This window comes from Chrysemys picta, chromosome 7, assembly GCF_011386835.1.
Source record: "Chrysemys picta bellii isolate R12L10 chromosome 7, ASM1138683v2, whole genome shotgun sequence".
In the NCBI taxonomy this organism is placed as follows: domain Eukaryota; kingdom Metazoa; phylum Chordata; order Testudines; family Emydidae; genus Chrysemys; species Chrysemys picta.
The window spans coordinates 127,436,397-127,459,437 of NC_088797.1; the positions used below are offsets into that span (position 1 = coordinate 127,436,397).

At 64.2% G+C, this 23,041-nt stretch overlaps 1 protein-coding gene across 2 annotated transcripts; it reads left to right on the forward strand.

Annotated features, from left to right (window-relative positions):
- The first annotated feature begins 1,216 nt into the window (after positions 1–1,216).
- On the forward strand, positions 1,217–22,643 carry PPRC1 (PPARG related coactivator 1). 2 transcript variants are annotated; one of them, XM_065552691.1, is made up of 14 exons: positions 1,217–1,610; positions 8,879–9,031; positions 9,754–9,906; positions 10,600–10,698; positions 11,502–14,577; positions 15,338–15,391; positions 15,945–16,005; positions 16,341–16,411; positions 16,687–17,422; positions 19,549–19,725; positions 20,252–20,318; positions 21,581–21,702; positions 21,919–22,070; positions 22,314–22,643. In XM_065552691.1, the coding sequence occupies exons 1-14, from the start codon at positions 1,500–1,502 to the stop codon at positions 22,415–22,417; spliced, it is 5,136 nt and encodes a 1,711-aa protein (XP_065408763.1). In that variant the 5' UTR covers positions 1,217–1,499; the 3' UTR covers positions 22,418–22,643. The 2 variants fall into 2 exon arrangements, with proteins under 2 accessions (XP_065408763.1, XP_065408764.1); XM_065552692.1 differs by having other exon boundaries at positions 1,218–1,610; positions 16,344–16,411.
- The last annotated feature ends 398 nt before the right edge of the window (positions 22,644–23,041 follow it).

Consider the following 23,041-nt stretch of genomic DNA (forward strand, 5'->3'; position numbering starts at 1 on the left):
AGACAAGCAGACATACCCAGGGCCTCGGGGGTTAGAAGCAAGCACCTTCTTTTGGAAACACCCTCTTTGCAGCATTGGGACAACACTCAAAAGAAAGCAGCACAAAGGACCAATAAACACAGACAGAGTTTAAATCTGGTATAGATTTGCATAAGAGAAAAGCTGCTATAAAAGTGAGGTGTCTTGTCAACATGGGAGCATTGATCCGGATCTGCAGAAGCCCGGCTCCACCCCCTCCCCCATCTAACTCACCTGGCCAGTGAAGTTAAGGGGAGCAACTAATTGGTAACAACAAGACGGAGCGTGTTTGTGTGTGTGTGAGTGTAAGTGTAATATATTATATGCATATGATACAGTGTTAATGAATACATGTATTACTAATAAATGTGGCGTTCTGCCTTATTCCCCCTGAAAAGATCCTGTGCAGTACTTTAAGTACAACAGTTTCCCTTTACAGAAATGTTGACACTCCCCCGGCCATACGGCAGTTTGCCTTGTGCAGGGGTGCGAGACCCAGGCGGCAGCCTGGTGCAGGCCGGGCAGGGCTCGAACACCACAGAACTCAGCACCACCAGATTCGGGGGGTAGACGGGCCCTCTCCTGCGAGGACGGCTCAGGCCGGCGGTTGGCGCTGGCCGCCCCGCGCTGTGGCAGACAGAGTGTCTTGCCCTGGCTGCGGCCATGGGGCCCGTGTGGTGCAGAGCGGGGGGAAGCGCTGCCCAGAGGAAGGCGTTTGTCACACGGCTCTCGAGGGCCCCGCAGACCCCGGGCACTAGGCTATATATTCCTGGTGCCTGGTGCAGCCGGGTCTGGGGCTGTGGGGAGACCCCGGCCCTGGCCCTGGCCCAGCCGGGGGACGAGCCTGGGGGCGGCCCTGCTGCTCGGGGCCCCGGTCCCTGCAGCCCCCGGGCGAGCTGCAGCCGGGCCTGGCCCCGCAGCCCACGTGGCGGGAAGCTGCAGCTGGCAGTGGGCGGAGCCTGGGCTCTATCCGCGGGAAAAGCGCCTGGCGGGGGGGCGGGGGATGACGTGGCGCTGATTGGCACCGTGCACCAGTGACGTCAGCCGCTCACCCCCCCTCCCCCGCCCGGAAGGGGCGGTCCCAGGGGGGCTGGGTTTTGGTCAGCGCTGCCCGCAACAAAGATGGCCGCGACGTCAGCCCCGCCCCCCGCATTGCCCACTCTCAAAATGTCCCCTCCCTCCCCTGCGGGGCCGGCCATTATTTTTTGGCAAAGTCCAAATTTCTTGCTCAAGGTGCAGACGCCGGAGACAACAGTCCCGAACACCGATAGCGCTGCAGTGCCGGGGAACTACACTTCCCATGACGCCCCGCGGAACCCGCCTCCCAGCATGCCCCGCGACTCAGCCCCCCTCCCTCCCCGGCCGAGGCGGCGCCGCGCGGCCTGCTGGGAGCTGTAGTTCCGCGCGCGCCGCCCCGTCCATCACGTGGCCTCGAGCGAGTGAGTCGCCGGCACTGGCCGCGCTGGGAGCCGAGCACCAAGATGGCGGCGCTGTGGGGCGCCGGGCGAGCCGCCGGGGCCAGGGGAACCCGCCGGGGCCGGGGGGGCGGCAGCGGCGCGGAGCTGCCCCCGCCCCCCGCCAGCCCCCCGCAGGTAGGCGCGGGCCGGGCCGGGCCGGGCCGGGGGCAGCGGGGCCGGGCCGGGCCGCGCCGCCGGTGACACGTGGAGGCTGCGGGCCGGAGCCGGGCGGGGCTCGCTGCGGCGCCGGGCGGGGTGCGGGGCCCGGGCTGGAGCCGGCCGGGCCCCCACGTGTGCGGCGCCCCGCAGCTCCTGGGGCCCGGCCGGGGGGGGGAAGCGCACGTGGGCCCCGCCCGCCGCCCAGCCGGGCTCTGGCGCCGGCACGTGGGTGTGAGCCCGGCCGCTGGGGGCCCCTCGTTCTGCAGCCCCCCGGGCAATCCGGAGTGACCCTCGTGCGGGGGCTGACCTGGGGCTCTGCGGCCCCCGCCGCCGGCATCCTGGGGGGCTGGGCCCCCCTCGCCCACCCCCCAGACCTGGGTGTGACAGCGACCCTCCCTCGCCGCCCCCCCATACCTGGGTGTGACAGCGACCCCCCCTCGCCGCCCCCCCGTACCTGGGTGTGACAGCGCTCCCCCTTCCTGCCCCCCCGTACCTGGGTGTGACAGCGCCCCCCCCCACACACACACACACCTGGGTGTGGAAGGCACCTGGCACCAAACCGTGCACCATCAGTGCAGAGCAGTGACCGGCTGACCTAGAAGCTGGGGGGGTCTGGAGAAGGTGGTTGAAGAACTAGTCGGGGGGGGGGGGTCTGGAGAAGGTGGCTGAAGAACTAGCGGGGGGGGGGGGGTCTGGAGAAGGTGGCTGAAGAACTAGCGGGGGGGGGGGGTCTGGAGAAGGTGGTTGAAGAACTAGCCGGGGGGGGGTCTGGAGAAGCTGGTTGGAGAACTAGCCGGGGGGGCTGCTCCTCGCAGACCACAGCAGAGCTGGTTTCTTGGGGATCCTAGTCTGCAGGGCTTGAGATGAACGTGGGTGTTTTGCCGTCAGTCGCAGCAGCGTGGCCGGCTGTCACCTCCAACTCCCGCGCCCTGGGTGCCCGGCCCCTGGGTGTGCTGCCTGGCCAGGGCTGGGGGCTGTTGGCTCTTGCATTCAAAAGGCCGTGGGAGTGTGACTTTCTCCAGCCACAGCGCCGGTGCCCGGCTGCCAACCACCTGTATCCGGCCTGAAATAACCCATGGAGCGGTTTCACTTCTTAATGTTGTCAAGCTCCTTTGAGAAGCTAACCATCCACATGACTGTAGTTTTGCTTCTGGCCCATCTTCTCCCCTCCCAGCACGGTGGGCTTCTCTCGGGGGGGGGGGGGGGAACAGATCCTCAGTGCTGTGTGGGGTGCGTGTGTGTGGAGGAGACTTGCGCCTCTATTGCCATAGGGGGGAACCAGGTGACACTGGGTCAGCTGGCGAAGGAGTCGCAAATTAATCTTTGTGGCCAGCGCATGCCTAATTCTGGGTTGGAGCATTGGGATAGACAGCCGCCTGTGCTAGCAAGGAGCTGCTGTAGTGTCACCCAGGGGTGCAGGGTTCCCCCACCTTCTCCTTGGCGAGACCTGTGTCCTTGTGTCATTCCTGCAGTGCGTGGGCCCTTGTTCCTCTTACTGTAGTACCTGGGGGCGGGCAGCGGCTGATTAGGGAATGGGACACTTAAGCCTTGCCTGGATTAGGGAAATTTTCCCTGAGTCTCCCCCTTTCCGGGCCACCATGCTTGGACTTCAGGAGTGCACAGTGGGGACCAGAGAAATAAGAGTTTTGGAAACTGGGGACAGTTGAGGACACTTTAACGCAGACTTGCCCCCTTGAGCTGTGTGTTCAGGGCTTGCATACCTCAACAATAGGCCTGTTAAAGATACCTTGGCTATGTTGGACAACATGGGATGCAGTGGGGTCTAGTGGATGGAGCACTGGGCCGGATTTCAAGAGTCCTCGATTCAGTTTCTTGCTCTGCCCCTAATGTGCTGGGTGACTTTGGGCAAGCCACTCCCTAGCCCCCTGCCTCAGTTTCTCCATATTTACCATGGAGGTGATGATACTGGCGTCCTGTGTAAAGTGCTTTGAGCTGTATGGATGAGAAGTGCTAGATGCAGGGAACAGATTCTGGTTTTCTAGCTTCTCTTGAGATTTATGGGAGCGGTAGAGGACTTGATTTCGTTGTTGCTTTTGCGTGGCAGGCACTTGCTGTCCGCTCTCTGGGATGATGGACGGGGGCTGGCCCTGCTTTAGTGGAGGATCTGCCATTCTGAAATGGCTTTGTCCTGAATCAGAACTCTGTAAGCTCGAAAGCATCTCTCTCTCACCAGCAGAAGTCGGGCCAAGAAAAGAGATTCCCTCACGCACCGTGTCGCTCTTGTTCTGGGAAAAGCGTTTATTTTGTTCATGTTTTATAAAGCACACGTGTTCCCACGTCTGCCTGGAAGTCAGTTCTCTTCAAAGATGCCCTGTATCCTGGACGGGTTCTTTGCCTCTTCACGCCGTCCTGTTTAACTGCATCCCAGGAGATGCCTTGGCGGACGGGTAGGCAGCAGCTCTTGTCTTTTGGCAGCGCGGCTGCAGCTTGAGCTGTGTGGGAGTTTAGCTGACGAGACAGGGAGCTGTCCTGGAGGCATTTGGTGATAGAGGCAAAATTCAATGCAAGAACCCTCCCAAGTAGTTGCTGGGTGATGATGTCACATCCTTGTCTTGGGATCCTCTTTCTGCTAACACCAAGCCCAGTGATTTCAGGCCCGTGGATATGCCAGGATTGGGGCTGTCTGGGGAGAGGGGCTGTCATGCCAGTTGTGTTGAAAACTTGTTCTCTGGCTGCTTTTGAGCCTGTTTTGCCCGTTGCGAAGACCTGCCCCCGGGGCCTGTCCTGCTCTAGAGCCCTAGGATGGGACAGGTTCTTGGCTCAGTCCAGCCTGAGCTGGTGGTGGTGCCAATGGGACTCTGGAAACCTTGGGGCCCCTCTGAGAGAGGTTTGTCCTCTGGGAACCTTCCATTCACGGGCGGCCAGCTTTGCCCAGGTAAGGCCAGGCTGGCAGCTCACCAGGGGATCGGACTTTGTGCCCAGCAGGCTTGAAGTGAAGCAGATGGATGCCACCCTGTGGGACCTGCATCCCAGCATGCCGTGCGCCTGTGGAGCCAGGTGGCCTCTGCACAGCTCCATGAGGCTCCTTTGGGTTTCATCAGGAGACCTGATTCTCTGCTTCTGCTGGTCTGCGCCTGACGCTGAGAGCCCTCGCTAGCAGCAGTGAGGGCTGAGGTTCTCCTCTCGCTCACCCACAAATGGGGCTGGCAAATGCCCCTTCCTGCTACCAGTGACCGCGTGGGCTCCCAGCTTGCATTTCTAACGAGGGCCGATGTCCTGGGCCCAGAGAGCGCTGGCTCTGCCTGGGCATAGCAAAGGAGAGTGTCTTTGACTGGTCCCCTCCAGAGCCTGGGAGCCTGGCTGCAGGCACGTCAAACGCTCGAGCTGCAATGTTTCTGTCTGCTTTGGTGCCCCCATTCTGGGGAGGGAGAGAAGTTGTAGAGGAGGCAACAAAAACCAGTCAGGTGGTGGGGTTAGAGGAGGGGAAAAGTCAAGGAAGGAAAGGACAGTAGTAAAAGAGCTGTAACTCCATGAATGGGGTAGCACCCTCAGGGGGTGAACTGACCCCATCTGTGATCTGTGAACAGGAGGAGGTGGGAAGAACTGAAAAGGCACCACATTTAAAATGGCTCCAAGGGGATCTTTTGGGGAACATGGTCTCATTAGCCAATGACTCCCCCAACCTGTGGAACTCATTGCTGCAGGATACCGAGGCAAACAAGTCAGTAAGTTCTCCGAAGACCGCTCGACATTTGCCCCAACAGCAGGGGCCGGGACACTGCCTGTACGAGCAAAGGCTCTGGGGGTAACCTCTGCACCAGGACGAGTCTGCCCTCCGAACCATAGCACCGCAGTGAGGTGATGCGGGAGAATTAACCCCTTCCTTTGAAGCATCCAGCGTTGGCCACGCACATCCAGGGCAATGGACTAGACGGACCACTGATATGTTCCCATGTGGCTGTCGGACTTCTCAGGCCTGCAGGAGACACTCTCCCCTCCCACGGGAAATCGATTTTCTAACCCTCGTTAAACTCCTGAAAGCGTCTTTTGATTGTGACGCATTTGGAACAGTGAAGTGGCCTGGATGCTGCAATAGCGAAGCATCAGGGTGGGGTTCCTCACGAACTGGACTGCAAATGCAGACGCTGCATGAGCTGGTGACTGGTCTGACGGCGGCGATTCCGACTCCTGCGAACTCCTGCTCGACCGCGTGGCTCCTCCCTGGGGTGAGATGCGCCTGCTTGTTACGGCTGACTCCAAGCCCTGCAGTAGCTGCTGGGTTACTGGGCGTGTTAGTACTGCATGAATCCCAGCTCCTTTGATCCTTCCTGATCTCTCTAGAATGATTCACCAGAGTCTGTGTTCTGAAATGGAGCGTCCTGGGCTCTGGAGGGGAATGCCGTGCGTGGGGTTAAGCTGGGGTTTACATGCTCCTTTCTCCCTGCGTATTGGCGTAGTACGAGCTAATGAACTATGGCAGCTTCATTCCTACCTAATACTCGTCTTCTGCACGAGACCGGAGAGGGATCTCCTTCCTGTACAGGGCCCAGATCTGCAGCCTGTCAAGCAATCCACCAAACACAAGCTACAGATCACAACCTCTCTGTCTTTAATTCACTTCGTAGGGGCCTTTGCCTCAGGAATATTGATGCTCTGGCGTTCGAGAAATGATCGATCCCCGCAGCAGCAGCGGCCGGCCGGGGGAATTTGCTTTTGGCAGGACAGAAGATCTTCGTGCTGTCCTGGCGGAGGAGCTGGTCATGTGACACAGAGTCCAACCCCTTCCCGTGGTCTTGGACTGCAGACCAGAAGCGTTCCGTGTAGAATGCCTGAGCCTGGGTTTCGAAGTTCAGCTCCTAGGTCAGAGGTGGAGATGAGCTGCAGGTGTTGCCAGTGACTCCAGCCAGAGTCGGGGCTGTTTGGGACCTTGGTAAAGGAGGTCACCTTTATGTAAGCAGAACTTCAGGCGCACAGATTGGAAAATTGGGGCTTAAATTCCTAGCCCTTCTGGTGGCCAAGAAAACCTGCTGGAAGTGGGATGGTGCCTTCTTGAGTCTAAGCAGCCCTGAGAGGCAAGTGTTGCCCCGTTCGTCTCAGGGGGGCATGCCTGTTCAGACTGAAGGGCCAGCACTCTGGAGACCTCTGCAAATGACTCCGCGCTCCAATCTGCACACTCCTTGTTCACACACCCCTCAAAGTAACCAGGTTATACTAGGCCAGCGTAAGGGCTCTGCCGCACTGCGTCCTGGCCTTACAAATGGAATCAACCTAGGTACATCGCTCAGGGCTTTGAATAATTGCACGCCCTGTGTGCCATGGCTAGGTTGCTCTAACCCTGTGTAGACGCGGCTGGCTGGCTAGCACCTCTCGGAGAGGAGGGCTAAGTACATCGATGGAAAAACCTCTTGTGTCGACGTAGAAAGCGTCAGTGGCACAGCCAGAGCGCTGGAGCTGTGCCACTGGAGGGTTGTAGTGTACCCATATCCTTCCTTGCGAGAGGAGGAGGCTGCAGGAGTGACTTTACCCCCCTTACTCCCTGAGGCACCCCCTGGTGCCTGGGGGCATCTCTGCCCCAAGCCATGGCTCACGCGGGCACAGTGGCTACACTAAACCCAGTACATAAAACCTGTGGTGTTTGCTGAGATTAACCCAAGGTGCTGAGCGGTATGTGCATTGGGGAGCAGGGTTAGATCTCATGGGACTTCTGTCCCCCTTGCCCAAGGATTGGCCAGATCCCAGCATGTGGTGGTCCGTCTGCAGTTTCATTGCTAGTTGGGGGTGGGCCTGGGGGATTTACACTCCAACATCCCCGTGACCCCGTTGTGCTAAGTCTCCTGGTGAACTAGTCCTCTAAGCTGTAATTCTTCACCGCATACTCACGAGCCCTGTTAATTCTGAAACCTAATGTCAACAACTCAATGCTATTTCACTGCTCATCATTTAAAGGAGCAGCAGTGGGCTGAAGTGCTTCTCCTTGGTTGCTGGATGCAGGGGCTTCAGGGTTGCCAACTCTCAACTGTATCATGAGCTTCACAATACTTGGTGGTGCTCTTAAAGCCCCAGCTCCTGGAGCCTGGTGATTCACACAATCTATCTCCTCTTTCACTGGAAAAAATAAGTTTCTGGCCTGCGTGGTTGTGGCGAGAAGTCTGAGAACGTGACACTTCCCTCCCCAAGGGCTAGGATGCTAAGGGGCAAATAGAGCCCCGAAGGTGGCTGGCTTTTATTCTGTTAGCACAGCGCCCCGGGACCCCTGTCGTTCCAGATGAAATTTGGCAGATGAAATTCAGTGTTGATAAATGCAAAGTAATGCACGTTGGAAAACATAATCCGAACTATACATCCAAAACGATGGGGTCTAAATTAGCTGTTACCACCTGAGAAAGAGATCTTGGAGTCATTGTGGATAGTTCTCTGAAAACATCCACTCAGTGTGCAGCGGCAGTCGAAAAAGCGAACAGAATATTGGGAATCATTAAGAAAGGGATAGATAAGAAGACAGAAAATATCATATTGCCTCTATATAAATCCATGGGACGCCCACAGCTTGAAAACTGCGTGCAGATGTGGTCGCCCCATCTCAAAAAAGCTATATTGGACTTGGAAAAGGTTCAGAAAAGGGCAACAAAAATGATTAGTGGTATAGAACAGCTTCTGTATGAGGAGAGATTAATAAGACTGGGACTTTCCTACTTGGAAAAGAGGCGACTAAGGGGGGATATGATCGAGGTCTATAAAATCATGACTGGTATAGAGAAAGTAAATCAGGAAGTGTTATTTACTCCTTCTCATAATACAAGAACAAGGGGCCACCAAATGAAATTAATAGGTAGCAGGTTTAAAACAAACACACACAAGAAAATATTTTTTCACACAACGCACTGTCAACCTGTGGAACTCCTTGCCAGAGGGTGTTGTGAAGGCCAAGACTATAGCGGGGTTCAAAAGGGAGCTAGATAGATTCTTGGAGGTTAGGTTCATCAATGGCTATTAGCCAGGCTGGGCAGGGATGGTGTCCCTAGCCTCTGTTTGCCAGAAGCTGGGAATGGGCGACAAGGGATGGATCACTGGATGATTCCCTGTTCTGTTAATTCCCTCTGGGGCACCTGGCAGTGGCCACTGTCGGCAGACAGGGCACTGGGCTAGATGGACCTTTGGTCTGACCCAGTCTGGCTGTTCTTATGTTCGTAGAGCAGGGCCCTGTTGTGCAGAACAGAACGGGGGCTATCGCCCGGTGAGCACTGGCTTCTCCCCCCCCAACCTGTCTTCTTGCCCCGCTCTAGTGCTTCTCTCTGGAGGAAGATGAGCTGAGCCTGCACTTGGTTCCTGCCTGCAGCGATGCTATCCTGGAGGCCGAAGGGATCCTGGGAACGATGCAGAGCTACCTGGACTCCTCCATGATCTCTATCATCGAGGACTTCGGCACCCTGACCGAGGTAACGGGCTGCCCACAGAGAGGCGGGGGACACAGCTGGGCTGTGGCCTTCCGCCCGCGAGATGGGTGAACGCGGGACCTGCCACAGCCCTGGATCCAAAGCTGCCTGGGGCATCTCCAGTTCTGTGACCTTGGGGGGTGGGGGGCGAGGCAGGATAAGGCAGGTCTGGGAATCTCCGTCCCTTGCCTGCTTTGGCCCCTCTGTTTGCTGCTTTCCCTGCCGGACACCGCCCCGCTTGGCTGGGCGTGAGGTGAGCAGCGCCAGGAATAGCGACCAGGAGTCGGTCCCTGATCCAACTCTCTCCTGTCGTTCCTCTTCCCCTCCTTTTCTTCCGTCTCACAAGGGTTCTTTGCCAAGAACCTCTGCCGGCCCCCACTCCAGCTAGCCTGCTCCTAATTCCCCTGCCTCAGCCTCACGGCAGCGTTAATCCTGGGCGCCTCCCTGCCTCGGTTCTGAGCCAAGCGCTGTGCCGGTTAACGGGAGCGTTCCAGTCCTGGGGGCGCCTCCCTAGCCAGGCCCTGCTCGAAGGACATTTGAGGAAGAGGCAGAGCTAGTTACCACTGGCCCCTCAGTGGCACCCGCATTTCTGAGCCTCCGTGTTGCTGGCCAGGGACAGGTGTGAAGAGAGGGGAAGACGAGTGGCTAGAGCATGTCCTGAGAGTGGCAGGGCGGGGTTGGTATCTGGCTGTGCCCCTGATGTGAGGGCTTTCTTCTCTCCCCAGAACAAGGCCTGTCTGGATGCTCCAAACGAGCTGTCCCTGCTGACGGCCATCACCGAGATTCTGGACAGCACGGACGACGAGACCCTGTCTCCGTTTGACACCACCCTGGACTCCGAATTGCTGGCACTGCCCCGGGAGCGCGAGAGTTCTTCGGTACGAGCTGCTCTCTGCCCGTCTTACCTCCCTTCCCAGGAGGTGCCTAGACCAGCCCCTTCCGCTTCACTTAGCCCCTGGCCCGTGGCAGCAGCATATGCGTAGACATGGTAACCCTCCTGCCTCTGGGGCTGCTCCCCCCCGGGGGGGGCTCTGGGAAAGGAGGCTCCAGATCCCGATGCCATTGTAATGGAAAACCCCCCCTTCCCCCCATCCCTGAGCCGGGCCTGGTCATTGGTGATATCACTGCACCGCCTTGGCAGGCTGCAGGGCGCCCCCTGGCGGTCACCTGCCTCCCCAGCAGTGAGATGTAGGAACTGCCCTGTGGGAAACCAGCGGGAGCGGGGCTGGGGGTGGGACAAACCTTCGTTTGCTGTTGGCTACAGACCAGCAGAGATGCTCAAAGCGAAGCGGCCTGCGCTCCCGCCGTGGCATGTAGGCAGCGCATGTAGGCAGCTCGGACTGCTCATGCTTTGGTGAGCCAGGCACTAGAGCGGGGTGTGATTCCAGCTCTGGGAGCCTGCGGAGGCTGGGGCGTATCCTGGAGATGGGGGGCCAGTTGCCATGCTGGGCATGTGGTGGGGAGGGAGAGGCTGGTGCAGGGAGGCTGCTGGCCATGCGGCTTCACCCCGCACCCGGCTAGGCTCTGACTGGCAGGTCTGTGTTTTCCACCTTCTCCTTCCTACCCATCAGTTTCAGAAGTTTCTCAGCTTGTCCCGGGCTTCCCCTGAGCGCAGCGTTCCCGCCCTAGACGATCCGTGGGGCCTCAGCGGCCCAGCCGCCATCGGCAAGGTGAGAGGGCAGCTCCTCGGCGAGAGCCGGAGGCCGGGGCAAGCACGGGTGTTTGGGGAAGCCATCAGCAGGCTTGGTTGTCCTGCTCGCACCCATGGGTGGGGGGTCTCCGGTTGTGCTGGCCCTCGCCTGCGCTCCAGTATCTCCCTGGTTTCTGGGCCGCTGCTGAGCTCAGGGAGTGGCCCGGCCGGCTAAGCGGGGTTGCTCTGGCTTTGCAGCTGCCGCGCAGCGCCCGGACACGCATCTTCATGCTCGTAGCGCGCCGCTCTCTTAAAGGGCCGCCTGCCTTTGCCCCTCCCGCTGGCGTGGTTCTGCGGGGCTGGGAGCGGCACCGGGCCAGGCCGGCGGGGGGCAGGAGCCTGGCCAGGCAGTTAGGGCTCGCAGTCCTGGCCAACTGGAACCCCAGCACTGCTGGCGCTGGTCGGTTGCCCCTTGGGCTGCAGGGTGACTAAATCCTCGAGCCCTTGTCTCCTGCGGCGTGGGGCATGCTCTCCCCCAGGCGGCCAACTCCAGTGCAGTGAGGGTTGGCCGTAACTCGGGAGCCTGTCAAGGGGCAGGAGCAGGGTGGGGCTGTTGCAAATCAGTGAAAAGTGCCCCCCCATGGGGCTCAAAGTGCTATTGGCCTGGTCCCTGCCAGTCCACGCGCCTCACGAGGAGAGGGCGTTGCTCTGGCTGCTAGCAGGGGCGGCTGAGCCCACTGGCAGTCGCCTCCTAAGTTATGTGAGGTGCACGGCTCTGCCTCGGGGCTGCCCTGCTTCTGGGGGGCAGCACCATCACCTGCCTCTTCCCCCTTTCCCTGCCAGTTGGAGATGGGCCCTGTGGATCTGCCCTGGAACCATCCACTGAGCTGCCTCGAAGAGCCGACAGCACCAAAGCCGCGCCCCAGCAGAGCGCCCCGGGCGGAGCGGAAGCTCCCCAGGCCCCAGCCCCTGCCGCAGCGCAGCGATGGGGAGGAGGAGGAGGAGGCTGCTAGCCCTGGGCAGCCCGGCGGCGTGGCAGTGACGGGCGGTCTGCGGGAGAGCCCCATGGATTTGTGCACCGAAGCTGGGGGTGAGGAGGCGGCGTGGCCTGAAGACACTGACACTCCCTGCATCATTAGCACGGGGGCTGGGTCCCTCAGCGAGCTGGTGAAGTCCATGCACCCGTACTGCCTGCCCACACTCACCGTGTGCCTGGACCCTGCCAGCGAGCCAGTGGCGAAGGAGTTCTTAACCGGCCCGCTCCTGCTGGAGATCGTGCCGGGCGAAGGCGAGAGCCTGGAGATCCCCGTGGTCCTGCAGCAGCTGGGTCCAGGAGCCCAGCTCCCAGCTGAAGGGGAGGGAGCCAGCGGTTGCCTGGCTGGCGAGGGGGATGGTGCCCTGGAGCCGTTGCCTACGGATGGTGTGGTGCCAGTGGGAATGCCTGCCCAGGGGTGCGAGACTGGGGGCCCCGTCAGGGCCCCCCAAGAGGACACTACCAGCCCGACCCAGGAGAGAGAGTCCCCCCGGGGGGTTGACCCCGAAGCGAAGGACGAGGCGAGGCAAAGAGACCAGGATCTGGAGAGCAGCTCCCGGCACAGCACAGAGGCGCCAGTGGGCAGGAAGCGCCAGGGCACCGAGAAGGGCCGAGGGCGCGAGAGGGCCCGGAAAAGCCGGAAAAAGAAAAGGGAGGAATCGCAGAAGGGCCAGGCCAAGCCAGATGGGGACTGTGCGGTGCACAGGCTCCGCTCCACGTCCGCGGTGCTGCCGCCAGCCACCCAGCGCTCCCCCAGCCGGGCAGCCCGGCCGTCCGTGCAAGTGTCCACCTTCCTGGAAAAGCAGCTGGAGCAGGCCAAGAAGGAAGGGCAGATGGAGCTGCGATCGGCCAGAGGGAGACCGAGGGCAGCGGCAGCAGGGGGCGGCCTGCAGAGGAAGGGTCGCTCTGAGGTGCTGGAGGCTGAGAAGCCCAACACGCAGCCAGCTGTGCAGAGCGCCGAGACCCCTGGGCCCTCGGAGCGGGCCGTGCCCAGCCCCGGGGAGCAGCCGGCTGCCGTGGGACCCGGCCCAGCCGAGCAGGGAGAGGGAGCTCCTGGGTGCAGTGAGGGGAGCCGGCCTGCCCCCACCAAAGGGAGCGTCTCCCCGCACGACGACCTTAGTGCTGGCGGGGAGGCTGCCGGCTGGCCATCCAAGCCCAGGGCACTCAGCCTGACCGAGTACCGGCTGCGGATGCTGCGTCGCCAGCCCAGTGGGGCCGACGAGAAGGAGGCGGAGAAGCAGGCAGCGAGCAAGTGGCCCAGCGTCCCCGAGCCCCCCACGGAGCTGGCCGAGATCCCGTGCCTAATGGCACCTGTACGCCCCCCGCCCTCGCAGCCTGCCCAGCCCGTGGAGACACCCAGCTCCCAGAGGGGCCCAGAGAAACCTGCCAGCCCCCCTGCCACCCCTCCTCTGGCCAGAAAGGCACCTGCGGGGCCCCCCCAGACCCTGCCGGCTCCAGTGCCCCCGGGGCCACAGCTGCCTGTCCTCCCGCCGGCCCTGGGGGCTGCTGCTGCAGTGATCCCGCTGGCCTCCCCAGCGCCCTATGCCCTCTACCCACCAGTGCCTTCCTGGCCTTGCTTTGGGCCCCCGCCTGCCAGCTACCCCAGTCTGCCTCCACCACCGGCCGCTGGCGGGACACCCAACGCCTTTCACCTGGTGCCTGGCCTGCCCCCGCCAGCTGTGACCTGGCCCACCCCTGCCCTGCCACCGCCTCCCTTCGGCCCAGGGGTGTCGTGTGCCCCCATGGGCTGGCCCCTGGGCCTCCAGCCATCCTACTGGCCCGGGGTCCCCCTGCCGCCGCCAGTGCCTCCAATGGTGTACAGCGATCCAGGGGCCGCTCTGCAGAGCCCGGGGCCAAACCCCTTCCCAGGTAGCCCAGCCGCCCTGGCACCAAGCTGCCAAGAGCCCTCCGCTTTCACAGCACAGCCAATGAAGCCAGTGCTAGCCAGCCAGGCCACCGCTGCTGCCAAGCACGAGGTGCCAGCCCAGCCCCCCCAGCGCGGGCCACAGCCCTCTGGCCGGGCATCTGATCCCAGGAGGCAGAGCCGGCCTGTGGGCGAGTCACCTGCCGCCCAGCCTGTAGGACGGCCCCCTATTGCCACCGCCCGGACCGTGGGGGAGTCAACTGCTGCCTGGTCTGTGGGGCAGCCCCCTGCCCCCCAGCCTGTGGGGAAGTCATCTGCTGCCCAGCCCCCTATTGTCACCACCCGGACTGTGGGGGAGTCTGTTTCTGCTGCTGCCCCTCGGCCTGTGGGGGAGTCAACCACTGCCCGGCCTGTGGGGCAGCCCCCTGCCCAGCCCACGAGGCAGCCCCCTGCCCTTCAGCCTGTGGGGGAGCCCCCTGCCCAGCCCACAAGGGAGCCCCTTGCCCCATGGCCTGTGGGGCAGCCCCCTGCCCAGCCCATGAGGGAGCCCCTTGCCTCCCAGGCAGTGGCTGAGTCATCTGCCACCCAGCCCCCAATTGCCACCGCCCCGCCCGTGGGGGAGTCTGTTTCTGCTGCTGCCCCTCGGCCCGTGGGGGAATCAACCGCTGCCCGGCCTGTGCGGGATCCCCCTGCTCAGCCCACAAGGGAGTCCCCTGCCCCTCGGCCTGTGGGGGCGCCCCCTGATACCTGCCCCAGGGCAGAGGCTGCCGCTCCAGCAAAGGTCCCAGTGCCCAGCCGGCTGGAGGGGGCCCGGCCAGACCCCAAGCGAGCTGTCCTGCAAGATCCTCGGCCGCCTGGGCACACGTCCATCCCTGGGAAAACGGGGGCACTGCTGAGAGTGCGTGAGGAGAGCCAGCCCACCAAGCCGGCCCCTGCCCAGCCCTGGAGACACCAGCCCCTCATCAGCCCGGCCCAGCCTGGCGCCAGGAAGGACATCGTGCAGGCCTTCATCAGTGAAATCGGTGAGGGAGCCACGCTGGGGGCAGTGGGGCACTGTGGGGGGGGAGGGAGCAGTGAGGATGATGGGGGTGGGTGTCCAGGGAGGAGGCAGTGGGGTGCTGAGGAGGGAGCAGTGAGGATGATGGGGGTGGGCATCCAGGGAGGAGGCAGTGGGGTGCCGAGGAGGAGGCGGGGCGTAGAGGAGGGAGCAGTGAGGATGATGGGGGTGGGCAACGAGGAGGCAGTGGGATGCCGAGGATGGGGTGGGGGAGGGGCTCATGGGGGGGCGCCGAGGGGGCGTGTCGCGGGCCTGGCTCAGGGTGCGTAGCAGCAAAGCTGAACCTGTCTACGGCAGAGCCCTTCCCCTGGGATTGGGGGGCTCGGCCCAGGCTGGCCAGTCCAGATCTCTGGGGCTGCCCTGAGCGGGGATCCGGCCTGAGAGTTCCCCGCTGCCTGGGGCCCCCTGGGAGGAACCCGAGCCCCCTTCCTTCCTGCTCACTGGAAAGGCTGCCCCCCTTTGTCGGGACATGGCAAGGCCCCTGCTCCCCGCGGGTCTCCCCTCCTGCTGCACTCTGCCCTGGAGCCCTGGCTCACGAGAATCCCGGCTGGTCCGGATCTGGCCCCGTTGCCCCATGGCAGCAGCGTGGCCATCCACGGTGCCAGCGAGTGTCCCTCGGCGCTGCTCCGGCCGGGGGTGGGGCTCGTCAGCCTGACCCCTCTGCCCGAGCTCAGGACCCCAGGCCGGAAGGGACCTGACAAGCCGCGTCTCCTCTCCCGCCACAGGAATCGAAGCCTCCGACCTGTCCAGCCTGCTGGAGCAGTTTGAGAAGACTGAAGGTGAGCGGCTGGTGCCCTGATCGGCCATCCCCCGGCCTGCCCCCAGGCTCTGCGGGGCTGGGATGTGCCTGACCCGGCCCCTAGCCCGACAGGCCTGTTGCAATCCCACGTCCAGGGAGGTGCCGGCCTGGCCGACGCTCCGTCCCAAGCTCAGCAAGCGTCGGGTTTCTGGCGGGTAGCAGGGACTGCGGTCCCCAGCCTGGGTGGGGCAGCCCCACGGCAGAGGCTGTGGCTCAGCAGAAGTTCCCGGCTTAGCTGAACAATGGGTCCCGGCGTAAATCGGAGCAGCCTGAAGGCTGCCAGTGCGCAAATGTTACTGCCGTGAAGGGCAGACCTGGCCCATTTCCCCACCCCTGCCCCATATGTTAACTGGGCCAGTGGGGGGCCCCAGATGAGGCCCGGAGGGAGGGGACCCCAGCAGAGATGTTGTGTTGTGCAGGGGTGAGGAGGAACCAGGCCCCCTCTCCCAGCTAGCAGGCCCTGGAGTGGGGACGCTGGGCTCCCCCCGTGGCAGCGTCTCCCTCAGCCATCCCTGCATTCGCTCTCGTTTCAGCCACGAAGGAGGAGCTGCACGTGCGACGCCCTAGAGACAGGCTGGCGCTGGGGAACGCTGGGTGAGTCTGGAGGTGCCCACAGTGCTGCCCAGCCCTGGGGCTCCTGGCCTGAGGGAGGGGTGCGGGCAGAGCTTGGGCAGCCGGGGATGGGTTGGTGCTGTGTCTCTGTGCTGCTGTGAGCCGGACAGCGAGTGCCCCCGGGGCATGCTCTCCTGCCCGGGCACCCAGGCCTGTGCCATCTGTGCCCCGGGCTGCGGTGATGGGCACTTTGGGTGGGGCGCAGGGGCCCCGCCAGCCCGCACTCCCCAGTGAGGTGGGGGTGAGAGAGACCTGGCCCGGAAGGTCACGGGTCTTGGCCGTTGCCGCTTTTAGCGCTGACCCCTCTCTCCCTCCAGCAGATCAGAGAGCCACCAGGACAAGAACCCACCGGACAGCCTGCATGCCCCGGAGTTGGCCAATGTCGCCGGTAAAGCCCTGGGGCTGGAGGGGTTGCTGGGGGTGGGGGGGATCTGGCATCCGTCTGGCAAGCGCTGCCCAGGTTCGGCTCCTCGCTCCGGGGCTGGGAGAGCCACAGAGCAGACAGGGAGGCGAGGGGGCACCGAGTGCCCGAGGGGGGCACGGCTGGCAGCTGCCATGGGGAATGCTGAGCGGGGGTGGGGGCCCAGGCCACGGAATGCTGCTCGCCGTTGGGGCGCATGCTGTGTCGTGGGGGCCTCGCTGAACGCCCTCTTTCCCTCGCAGGCCTCACCCCGCCGGCGACACCGCCCCACCAGCTCTGGAAGCCCCTGGCTGCCGTCTCACTGCTGGGGAAGCCTGGGGCTGCCCCCCAGGAGGGCAGCCAGAGAACTGCCAAGTTCATGGAAGCAAAGCCGCTGCCCCAGAGCAAACCTCGGGGGAAGGGCCCGCCCCCCACGACGTGCGGCCCACCCCCCAGCCACGTGGGCTCCGGAGACCATGACTACTGCGTCCGTGGCTCCGCCCAGCCAGAGGAGGGCGCCAGGCTCCCCGGCACGCCGGCCCCGTCGGAGCTGGGCTCCCGCTGGAACGTGAAACATCACCAGGATATCACCATCAAGCTGCCCTCCTCCCTCTCCACACGGACGCTGGCCTGGCCCGGGCTCAACCCCCAGCCTGGCGCTGCCCCTGGCTCCAGCGAGCAGCTGGATCACCGGACTAGTGCCCAAAGCCAGGCTGCCGCTGGCAGGAGCAGCCCCCCCACCTCGGTCCTGCTGTCTCCGGACGCGTCCCCCTGCCGGGACGAGGAGCCGCAGACTCGGGACCCGCAGCCGAAGCAGCTGGCTGCCAAGAGGTCCCTGCGCTGCTACCGGAGACGTGGGGCCTCGCCAAGCCCCCGGGCCCGCGCCAGCCGCTCTTTCAGCTCCACGTCCAGCGGGGCCAGCGCCTCCTCGTCTTCCTCCTCCTCATCCTCCCGGTCTCGGTCCCGGTCGCTGTCCCCCCCTCCAAAGCGGTGGCGAAGGTAAGTGGCAGGTTCACCGTTCGCCGTAGCTGGATGTCCCCACGGAGTCTGTCCGTCGTGTGGCTGGGCCCTCTGGCGGCTGGGAGACGCGCCTTGCAGAGCGCCGGGGGATCTTCGGGGGATGGGCCCCTGTGATGGCATTTGCTGGGCATGTGGAGGGCGGGGTGATGCCCCAGGGCTGGGGGACCCGCCCACGCTGAGCCAGACTTGCTCAGCCAGGGAGTGACTCTGGGTTTGGGTCCCCCAGCATGGCCATGCTTGGGGGGCAGCTTCGTTCCCTGACTTGGGCCATGTGCGCCCCCCACCAAGCTGGCGGGATAGCTCCGGGGGGTGCTCTTGAGTCCCTCGTCGAAGGGGGTTTTCACAGAACCCGGAGCCCAAGTTCTTCTCTGCACCCGCTCAGCCGTGTGGGAAGCCGCCGGTGCAGCACCGCGTGGGCTGGTTGCAGCCACGGCGCAGCACAGGGCCCATGGGCTGTCCATCGCTCGCCTGTGTCGTAGCCACGTCGAGGGGCACCGGGCCAGCCGTGGAGTGAGCAGGGCTGTGTCTGCCCGGGCAGAGCCAGGCGCTCGTTCAGCAGGGCTGCCCCTGCGCCGGAGGCCTTGGCGTAGGCAGGACGTCCGCGCCGACCCCAGGGCTCACGCACTGCGGGGCTGGCGCCCGGCCCGGCCCACGCAGGTCGGACCAAGTCCCACTGCTGGCGGGGTGCCCAGCCCGGCTGTCGCTGCTGAGTAGCCAGAGAGGCCTGGAGCTGCGTGGGAACAGCTCTGCCTCCCGTCTCCTTCCCACGAGTACGCCCGGGGGCTTGGCGCTGCCTTCCGGAGCTGGGCGTCGCAGAGCAAGCGGGGGGGGGGGGGCTGCCCGGTCCCTCCAGCCAGGGCATGATCACCTCTGCTCCCCCAGCGCCAAGCCCAGTCTGAAATGGCTGGAGCAGCCCTGGCACGGCTGAGGGCGCTCCCCACCATCCAGTGTGTACCCCTCAATCCCATTGTCCTTGTGCCCCGCCCGGCACTGCTGGCACTGCCAGGCGGTGGGGAGCTCCTGGGCCCCGTGGGATCGGGCTCCTCGGCCCCCACGTCCCGCTGTGCAGGCCAGGGACGGGGGCACTTCTCCTCTCCTCTCCATACAGCCGGGCCAGCGTGCTCCACGACCGCCTCGAGGCACTGTGAGCTGCCCCCCGCCAGGCCCGAACGCTCCGTCTTCATTGCAGCCCCTGGCTATCGGCCGGGCTGACACGCACCCCCAGAGACACTGTCCTCTCCAGGGCAAGAGGCCTTGAATGGTGCGGGACTCCCCCGCCACCATCGATCGTAGGGAACCACTCTGCCCCCGCGCGAGCCGCCTGCCCATGACCACACCCAGCTGCCCTCCACATGTGCCCGTCAGCAGCAGGGCTGGAGGCTCTTCGAGAGGATCTGTGCCTCTCCTGCCCCTCGCCCGCTGTGCTCAGCTCCTCTCGGCCAGCCCGGACGGGGGCTGGCGTCAGATCAGCCCCTTCGCTCCCCGACAGGGCCCAGCCCAGCCTGGTCCCGCTGCAGGCAGAGGAGCCGCTGAGCGTGGACTCAGGCACCGGACTCGCGTGTCTGTCTGCTCCCCACCTCGCGCCCCAGGCAACCAGTGAGTGGAGCCGTGTCCGGGCCGCCCACCCTGCTCCCTTCCCCGTCCCGGGGAGCCGTGCTGCCCGGCTAGCCCTGCAGGCAGATCCGGTGCCTGGTGCCGAACACTGCATGCTCCTCTGTCCTGGCAGCCAAACCGTTCAGTGACAGCTAGTGCGGGCCAGGCCACCAGCGGCTCGTTAGGCTTCAGAGTCGGTGCCATACCGTAATGAACACGGCCGTTGGCTCAGGCTCTCTGCAGACTCAGGCAGGCGCTGTCCTGCCAGGGGCACGTTTTGAAGGCTTTCTTCGTGTCATGAGGTTCAGGAGGTCGGCTTGGGCGGAAAGCTGTCCCCTGGAGCGCCCCAGGCAGTGCTGAGTGTCCTGTGCGTGTGGGTCTGGACAGCACCTCGCGGCCTCGATGCTTTGGGGATGGGAGGAAGCCCCAGGCTGGGGCGGGCGGTGAGGGGCTTGGGGCCCACCGGTGGTGGGAGGCGCCGGGGCTCACCGGGTGATGTGCTTGTTCGGTAGGTATCGCTCAAGACGCTCCCGTAGTTCCCACTCCTCCTCCCGCTCTAGCTGCGGGTCGTGCGGCCGGTCCCGGGGGAGGTCGTCCTCGTCCTCGTCCTACTCGTCCAGATCCTCCTCGGCTTCCCGCAGCCGCTCCCGCTCCCCATCCCCCCGCAGGAGGAGTAACCGGAGGAGAAGGTAAGGACACCCCGGGGACTTGCTGGTCCCTCCCCACCCCAGGCCCTCCTGGCTCAGACTGTGCTGCGCCGTTTGGGCCCCCGCTGCCTACCCTGCACATCTGGGGCAGCGACTGTAACAGTGGTGCCCCCCACCCCCGCTCTGCTGTCCTGCTGCTGCCCCGATATTCTCCGGGTGTCTCCAGGCTGGGAGGGTCCCGTGCCTGTCCCCCCACCCCCAACCTGGGGAAGCAGCAGCCTCCCTCGGCTCCCCAGCCCTGTCTTTTGGGGCTGGGGAGCGTCCGGCCCATCTCCTGTTCCCTAGGTCGCGTGAGGGACTGGCCGGAGGTGTGCAGCCAGGGGTGCAGCCAGGGGTGGCCGTGGCCTCACGCTGGGCTTGAGGGTACATGCCCAAGGCCCTTGGCAAGCCTGTGGCCTCCCCCGGGCGCCAGCCCCAAAGCCAGGAACAGCTCTGGGGGCCGGTCACGGGGGGGGGGCTGGTGTCCTGGCTCTCCTGGCTCCCAACAGCCCTGATTGTGCCCTGCCAGATACGATTACGGCGACCCTCCGGATCACTGCCAGCACCCGAAAGTCCTCCACAAGGAACGTGCTATAGTGAGTGAGGGTGTGCACCAAGCGGGGGGGGGTCCCTGGGAGCTACGGGCTGGGCATGTGGGGCGGGGGACGGACCTGGGAGCTACGGGCTGGGCATGTGGGGGGGGATCTGGTCCCAGGCAGCTATGGGCTGGGCATGTGGGGTGAGGGGGGACGGACCTGGGAGCTATGGGCTGGGCAGGGGGGTCCCTGGGAGCTATGGGCTGGGCATGTGGGGGGGGGGACGGGGGACCTGGGAGCTATGGGCTGGGTGTGGGGGGATCTGGTCCCTGGGAAGTGTGGGCTGGGCGTGGGGGGGGAGGGATGGGACATGTTGGGGGGAGATCTGGTCCCTGGGAAGTATGGGCTGAACATGTGGGCGGGGGGGACAGGATGCACGGGGGGGGGAGCGATCTGGTCCTTGGGAAGTATGGGCTGGGGGTGGGGGGGGATCTGGTCCCTGGGAAGTATGGGCTGGGCGTGGGGGGGTGGGGGGGGATCTGGTCCTTGGGAAGTATGGGCTGGGCGTGGGGGGGGGGGGGAGATCTGGTCCCTGGGAAGTATGGGCTGAACATGTGGGCAGGGGGGACAGGATGCACGGGGGGGGGGGAGCGATCTGGTCCTTGGGAAGTATGGGGGGGGAGGATCTGGTCCCTGGGAAGTATGGGCTGGGCGTGTGCTGGTGCAATGGGGGGTGGGGTGGGGGGCAATCCCTGGGAGCTGCAGGCCGGGCATGTGCTGGTCTAAGGGGAGTGGGGGCATGTGCTGAGTGGGGGGGCAGTCCCTGGGAACTATGGGCCAGATGCGTGCAGGGACCAGGGGGTGCCTGGTCTCTGGGAGCTCCGGGGTAAGTGTGTGGTGTGAGGAGCCCAGCTGACCAGGTCTCTGGCCCCTCCCACACCAGGGCTCAGAGCTGAGCCCCCCCCTCCCCCCCCCCCGGGGGCAGAGAAAGGGGACGGACGTCCTATGTGAGTGTCCGGACTGTCTCCCTGCTTCCCCAGGGGGCTCGGAGCCCCTCTGGCTGGGGGCTTACCAGGTGTGAATGCTGCTCCGGAGTGGGGGCGTGGCAGGGCCCTGCCCCACCGCACTCCACCCCGACTTGCTGAGCTGGGGGCAGGACCCCCGCCTTAGGGCCCCATCGGGCGCCGAGCTGGGCAGGAAGTGGCACCAGCCGGGGTCGCGCGGCGGAGTCTGTAATGCCAGCTTTCGGGGTGAGCTGGGTGAGCGTGTGCCGAACTCCAGGGCTGTGCCCAGCTCGTTGCATTGTGCTGTGCTCCCTGCAGGAGGAGAGGAGAGTTGTCTTCATCGGCAAGATCCCCAGCAGGATGACGCGGGCAGAGCTCCGGCACCGCTTCTCCGTGTTCGGGGACATCGAGGAGTGCACCCTCCACTTCCGGGCTGAGGGGTGAGGCCGGGCCCTGCCCTGGGGACGGGGATTGCTGGGGCTCCCTAGGGAATGTCAGGGTAGCTCCTGGCACCCCGTCCTTGCCCAGAGCAGGCTGTGCCCCTGCCCAGGTGGGCACGGCCGGGCCCATGCACCTCAGCCTTGGGAAGCCTCTGCCAGTCGCCAGGCCCCATGGGAGGGGACACAGCGAGTCACCAGCTCTTCCTCTCCCCCCAGGGACAACTACGGCTTCGTCACCTACCGCTATGCCAAGGAGGCCTTCGCCGCCATCGAGAGCGGCCACAAGCTGCGGCGCCCGGACGAGCAGCCCTTCGACCTGTGCTTCGGGGGGCGCCGCCAGTTCTGCCGGAGGAACTACGCGGACCTGGGTGAGTCGGGGAGCCCGAGATGTCGCCAGGGCCTGGGCCACCCTGGGAGCCCCGCGGCAGGAGTCTGCTGAGCAGAGCTCTCCCCTTCCCCTGGGGCCGCCGAGAGCTCTGAGCAGGGGGGCGGCAGCCCCAGGTCCGGCACTGCCTTGTGGGGGGTTGACCTCTGTGGAGTGGGGACGATCCCCCTCGCGGTGCCTTACCACCCCAGCGCCTCGCCGCTCACTGCAGCCTTGTCTCCTCCAGATTCCAACCGGGAAGATTTAGACCCTGCCCCCATCAAGAGCAAGTTCGACTCCCTCGACTTCGACACCTTATTGAAACAGGCGCAGCGCAACCTGCGGAGGTAGCGCTGGGCCCATGGCGGCTCTGCCCGGTGCCCGCGGGAGGTGTCCCGGCCTGGCTGCAGCTGAGCAGGGCTTTACAGAGAAACGAAAAAGACAAAAAAAAGTGTCAAACCAGATTTTTTAAACCATTTGTTTTTATAACAAATATTTAAGGCAGATGAATTGTCTCTGTTAACTGAGGGGCTGCCCCAGCCCAGTCACTCCGGTTAATAAACCCGGGTCCAACCCAGTCCTGGCTTGTCTCCCTCCTTCGGTTGCTTGGGCCTGGCGCGCCCTGGGTGGGCTGGGCCCAGGGGCGCCCCCTCGTGGCGCTTGGGTGTGGGCGGCTGTGCTGAGATGGGCCTTGGGAGTGAGTCTCTAGGCAGTTCCTGGCACCGGGCAGCAGTGCCCAGCTGGGGTCCAGCATGGCACCCCCGGCTGAGCCTGCACCGCAGCTGCCTGCAAGTGCCAGGGGAGAGCCGGGGAGCCAGTGCCCGGCCCAGGGACGTCCCATCCCTTGGCCTCCCGGGGGGGAGTGGAATGCGTGTGAGCTGGGGGGTCTCATGCTGGTAGTAAGGCTGGAGCTGTGCGTCTGACCTCCTCTGTGGGGACGGTTCAACACAGGGAACTTACCTTCTCTCTGCGCCA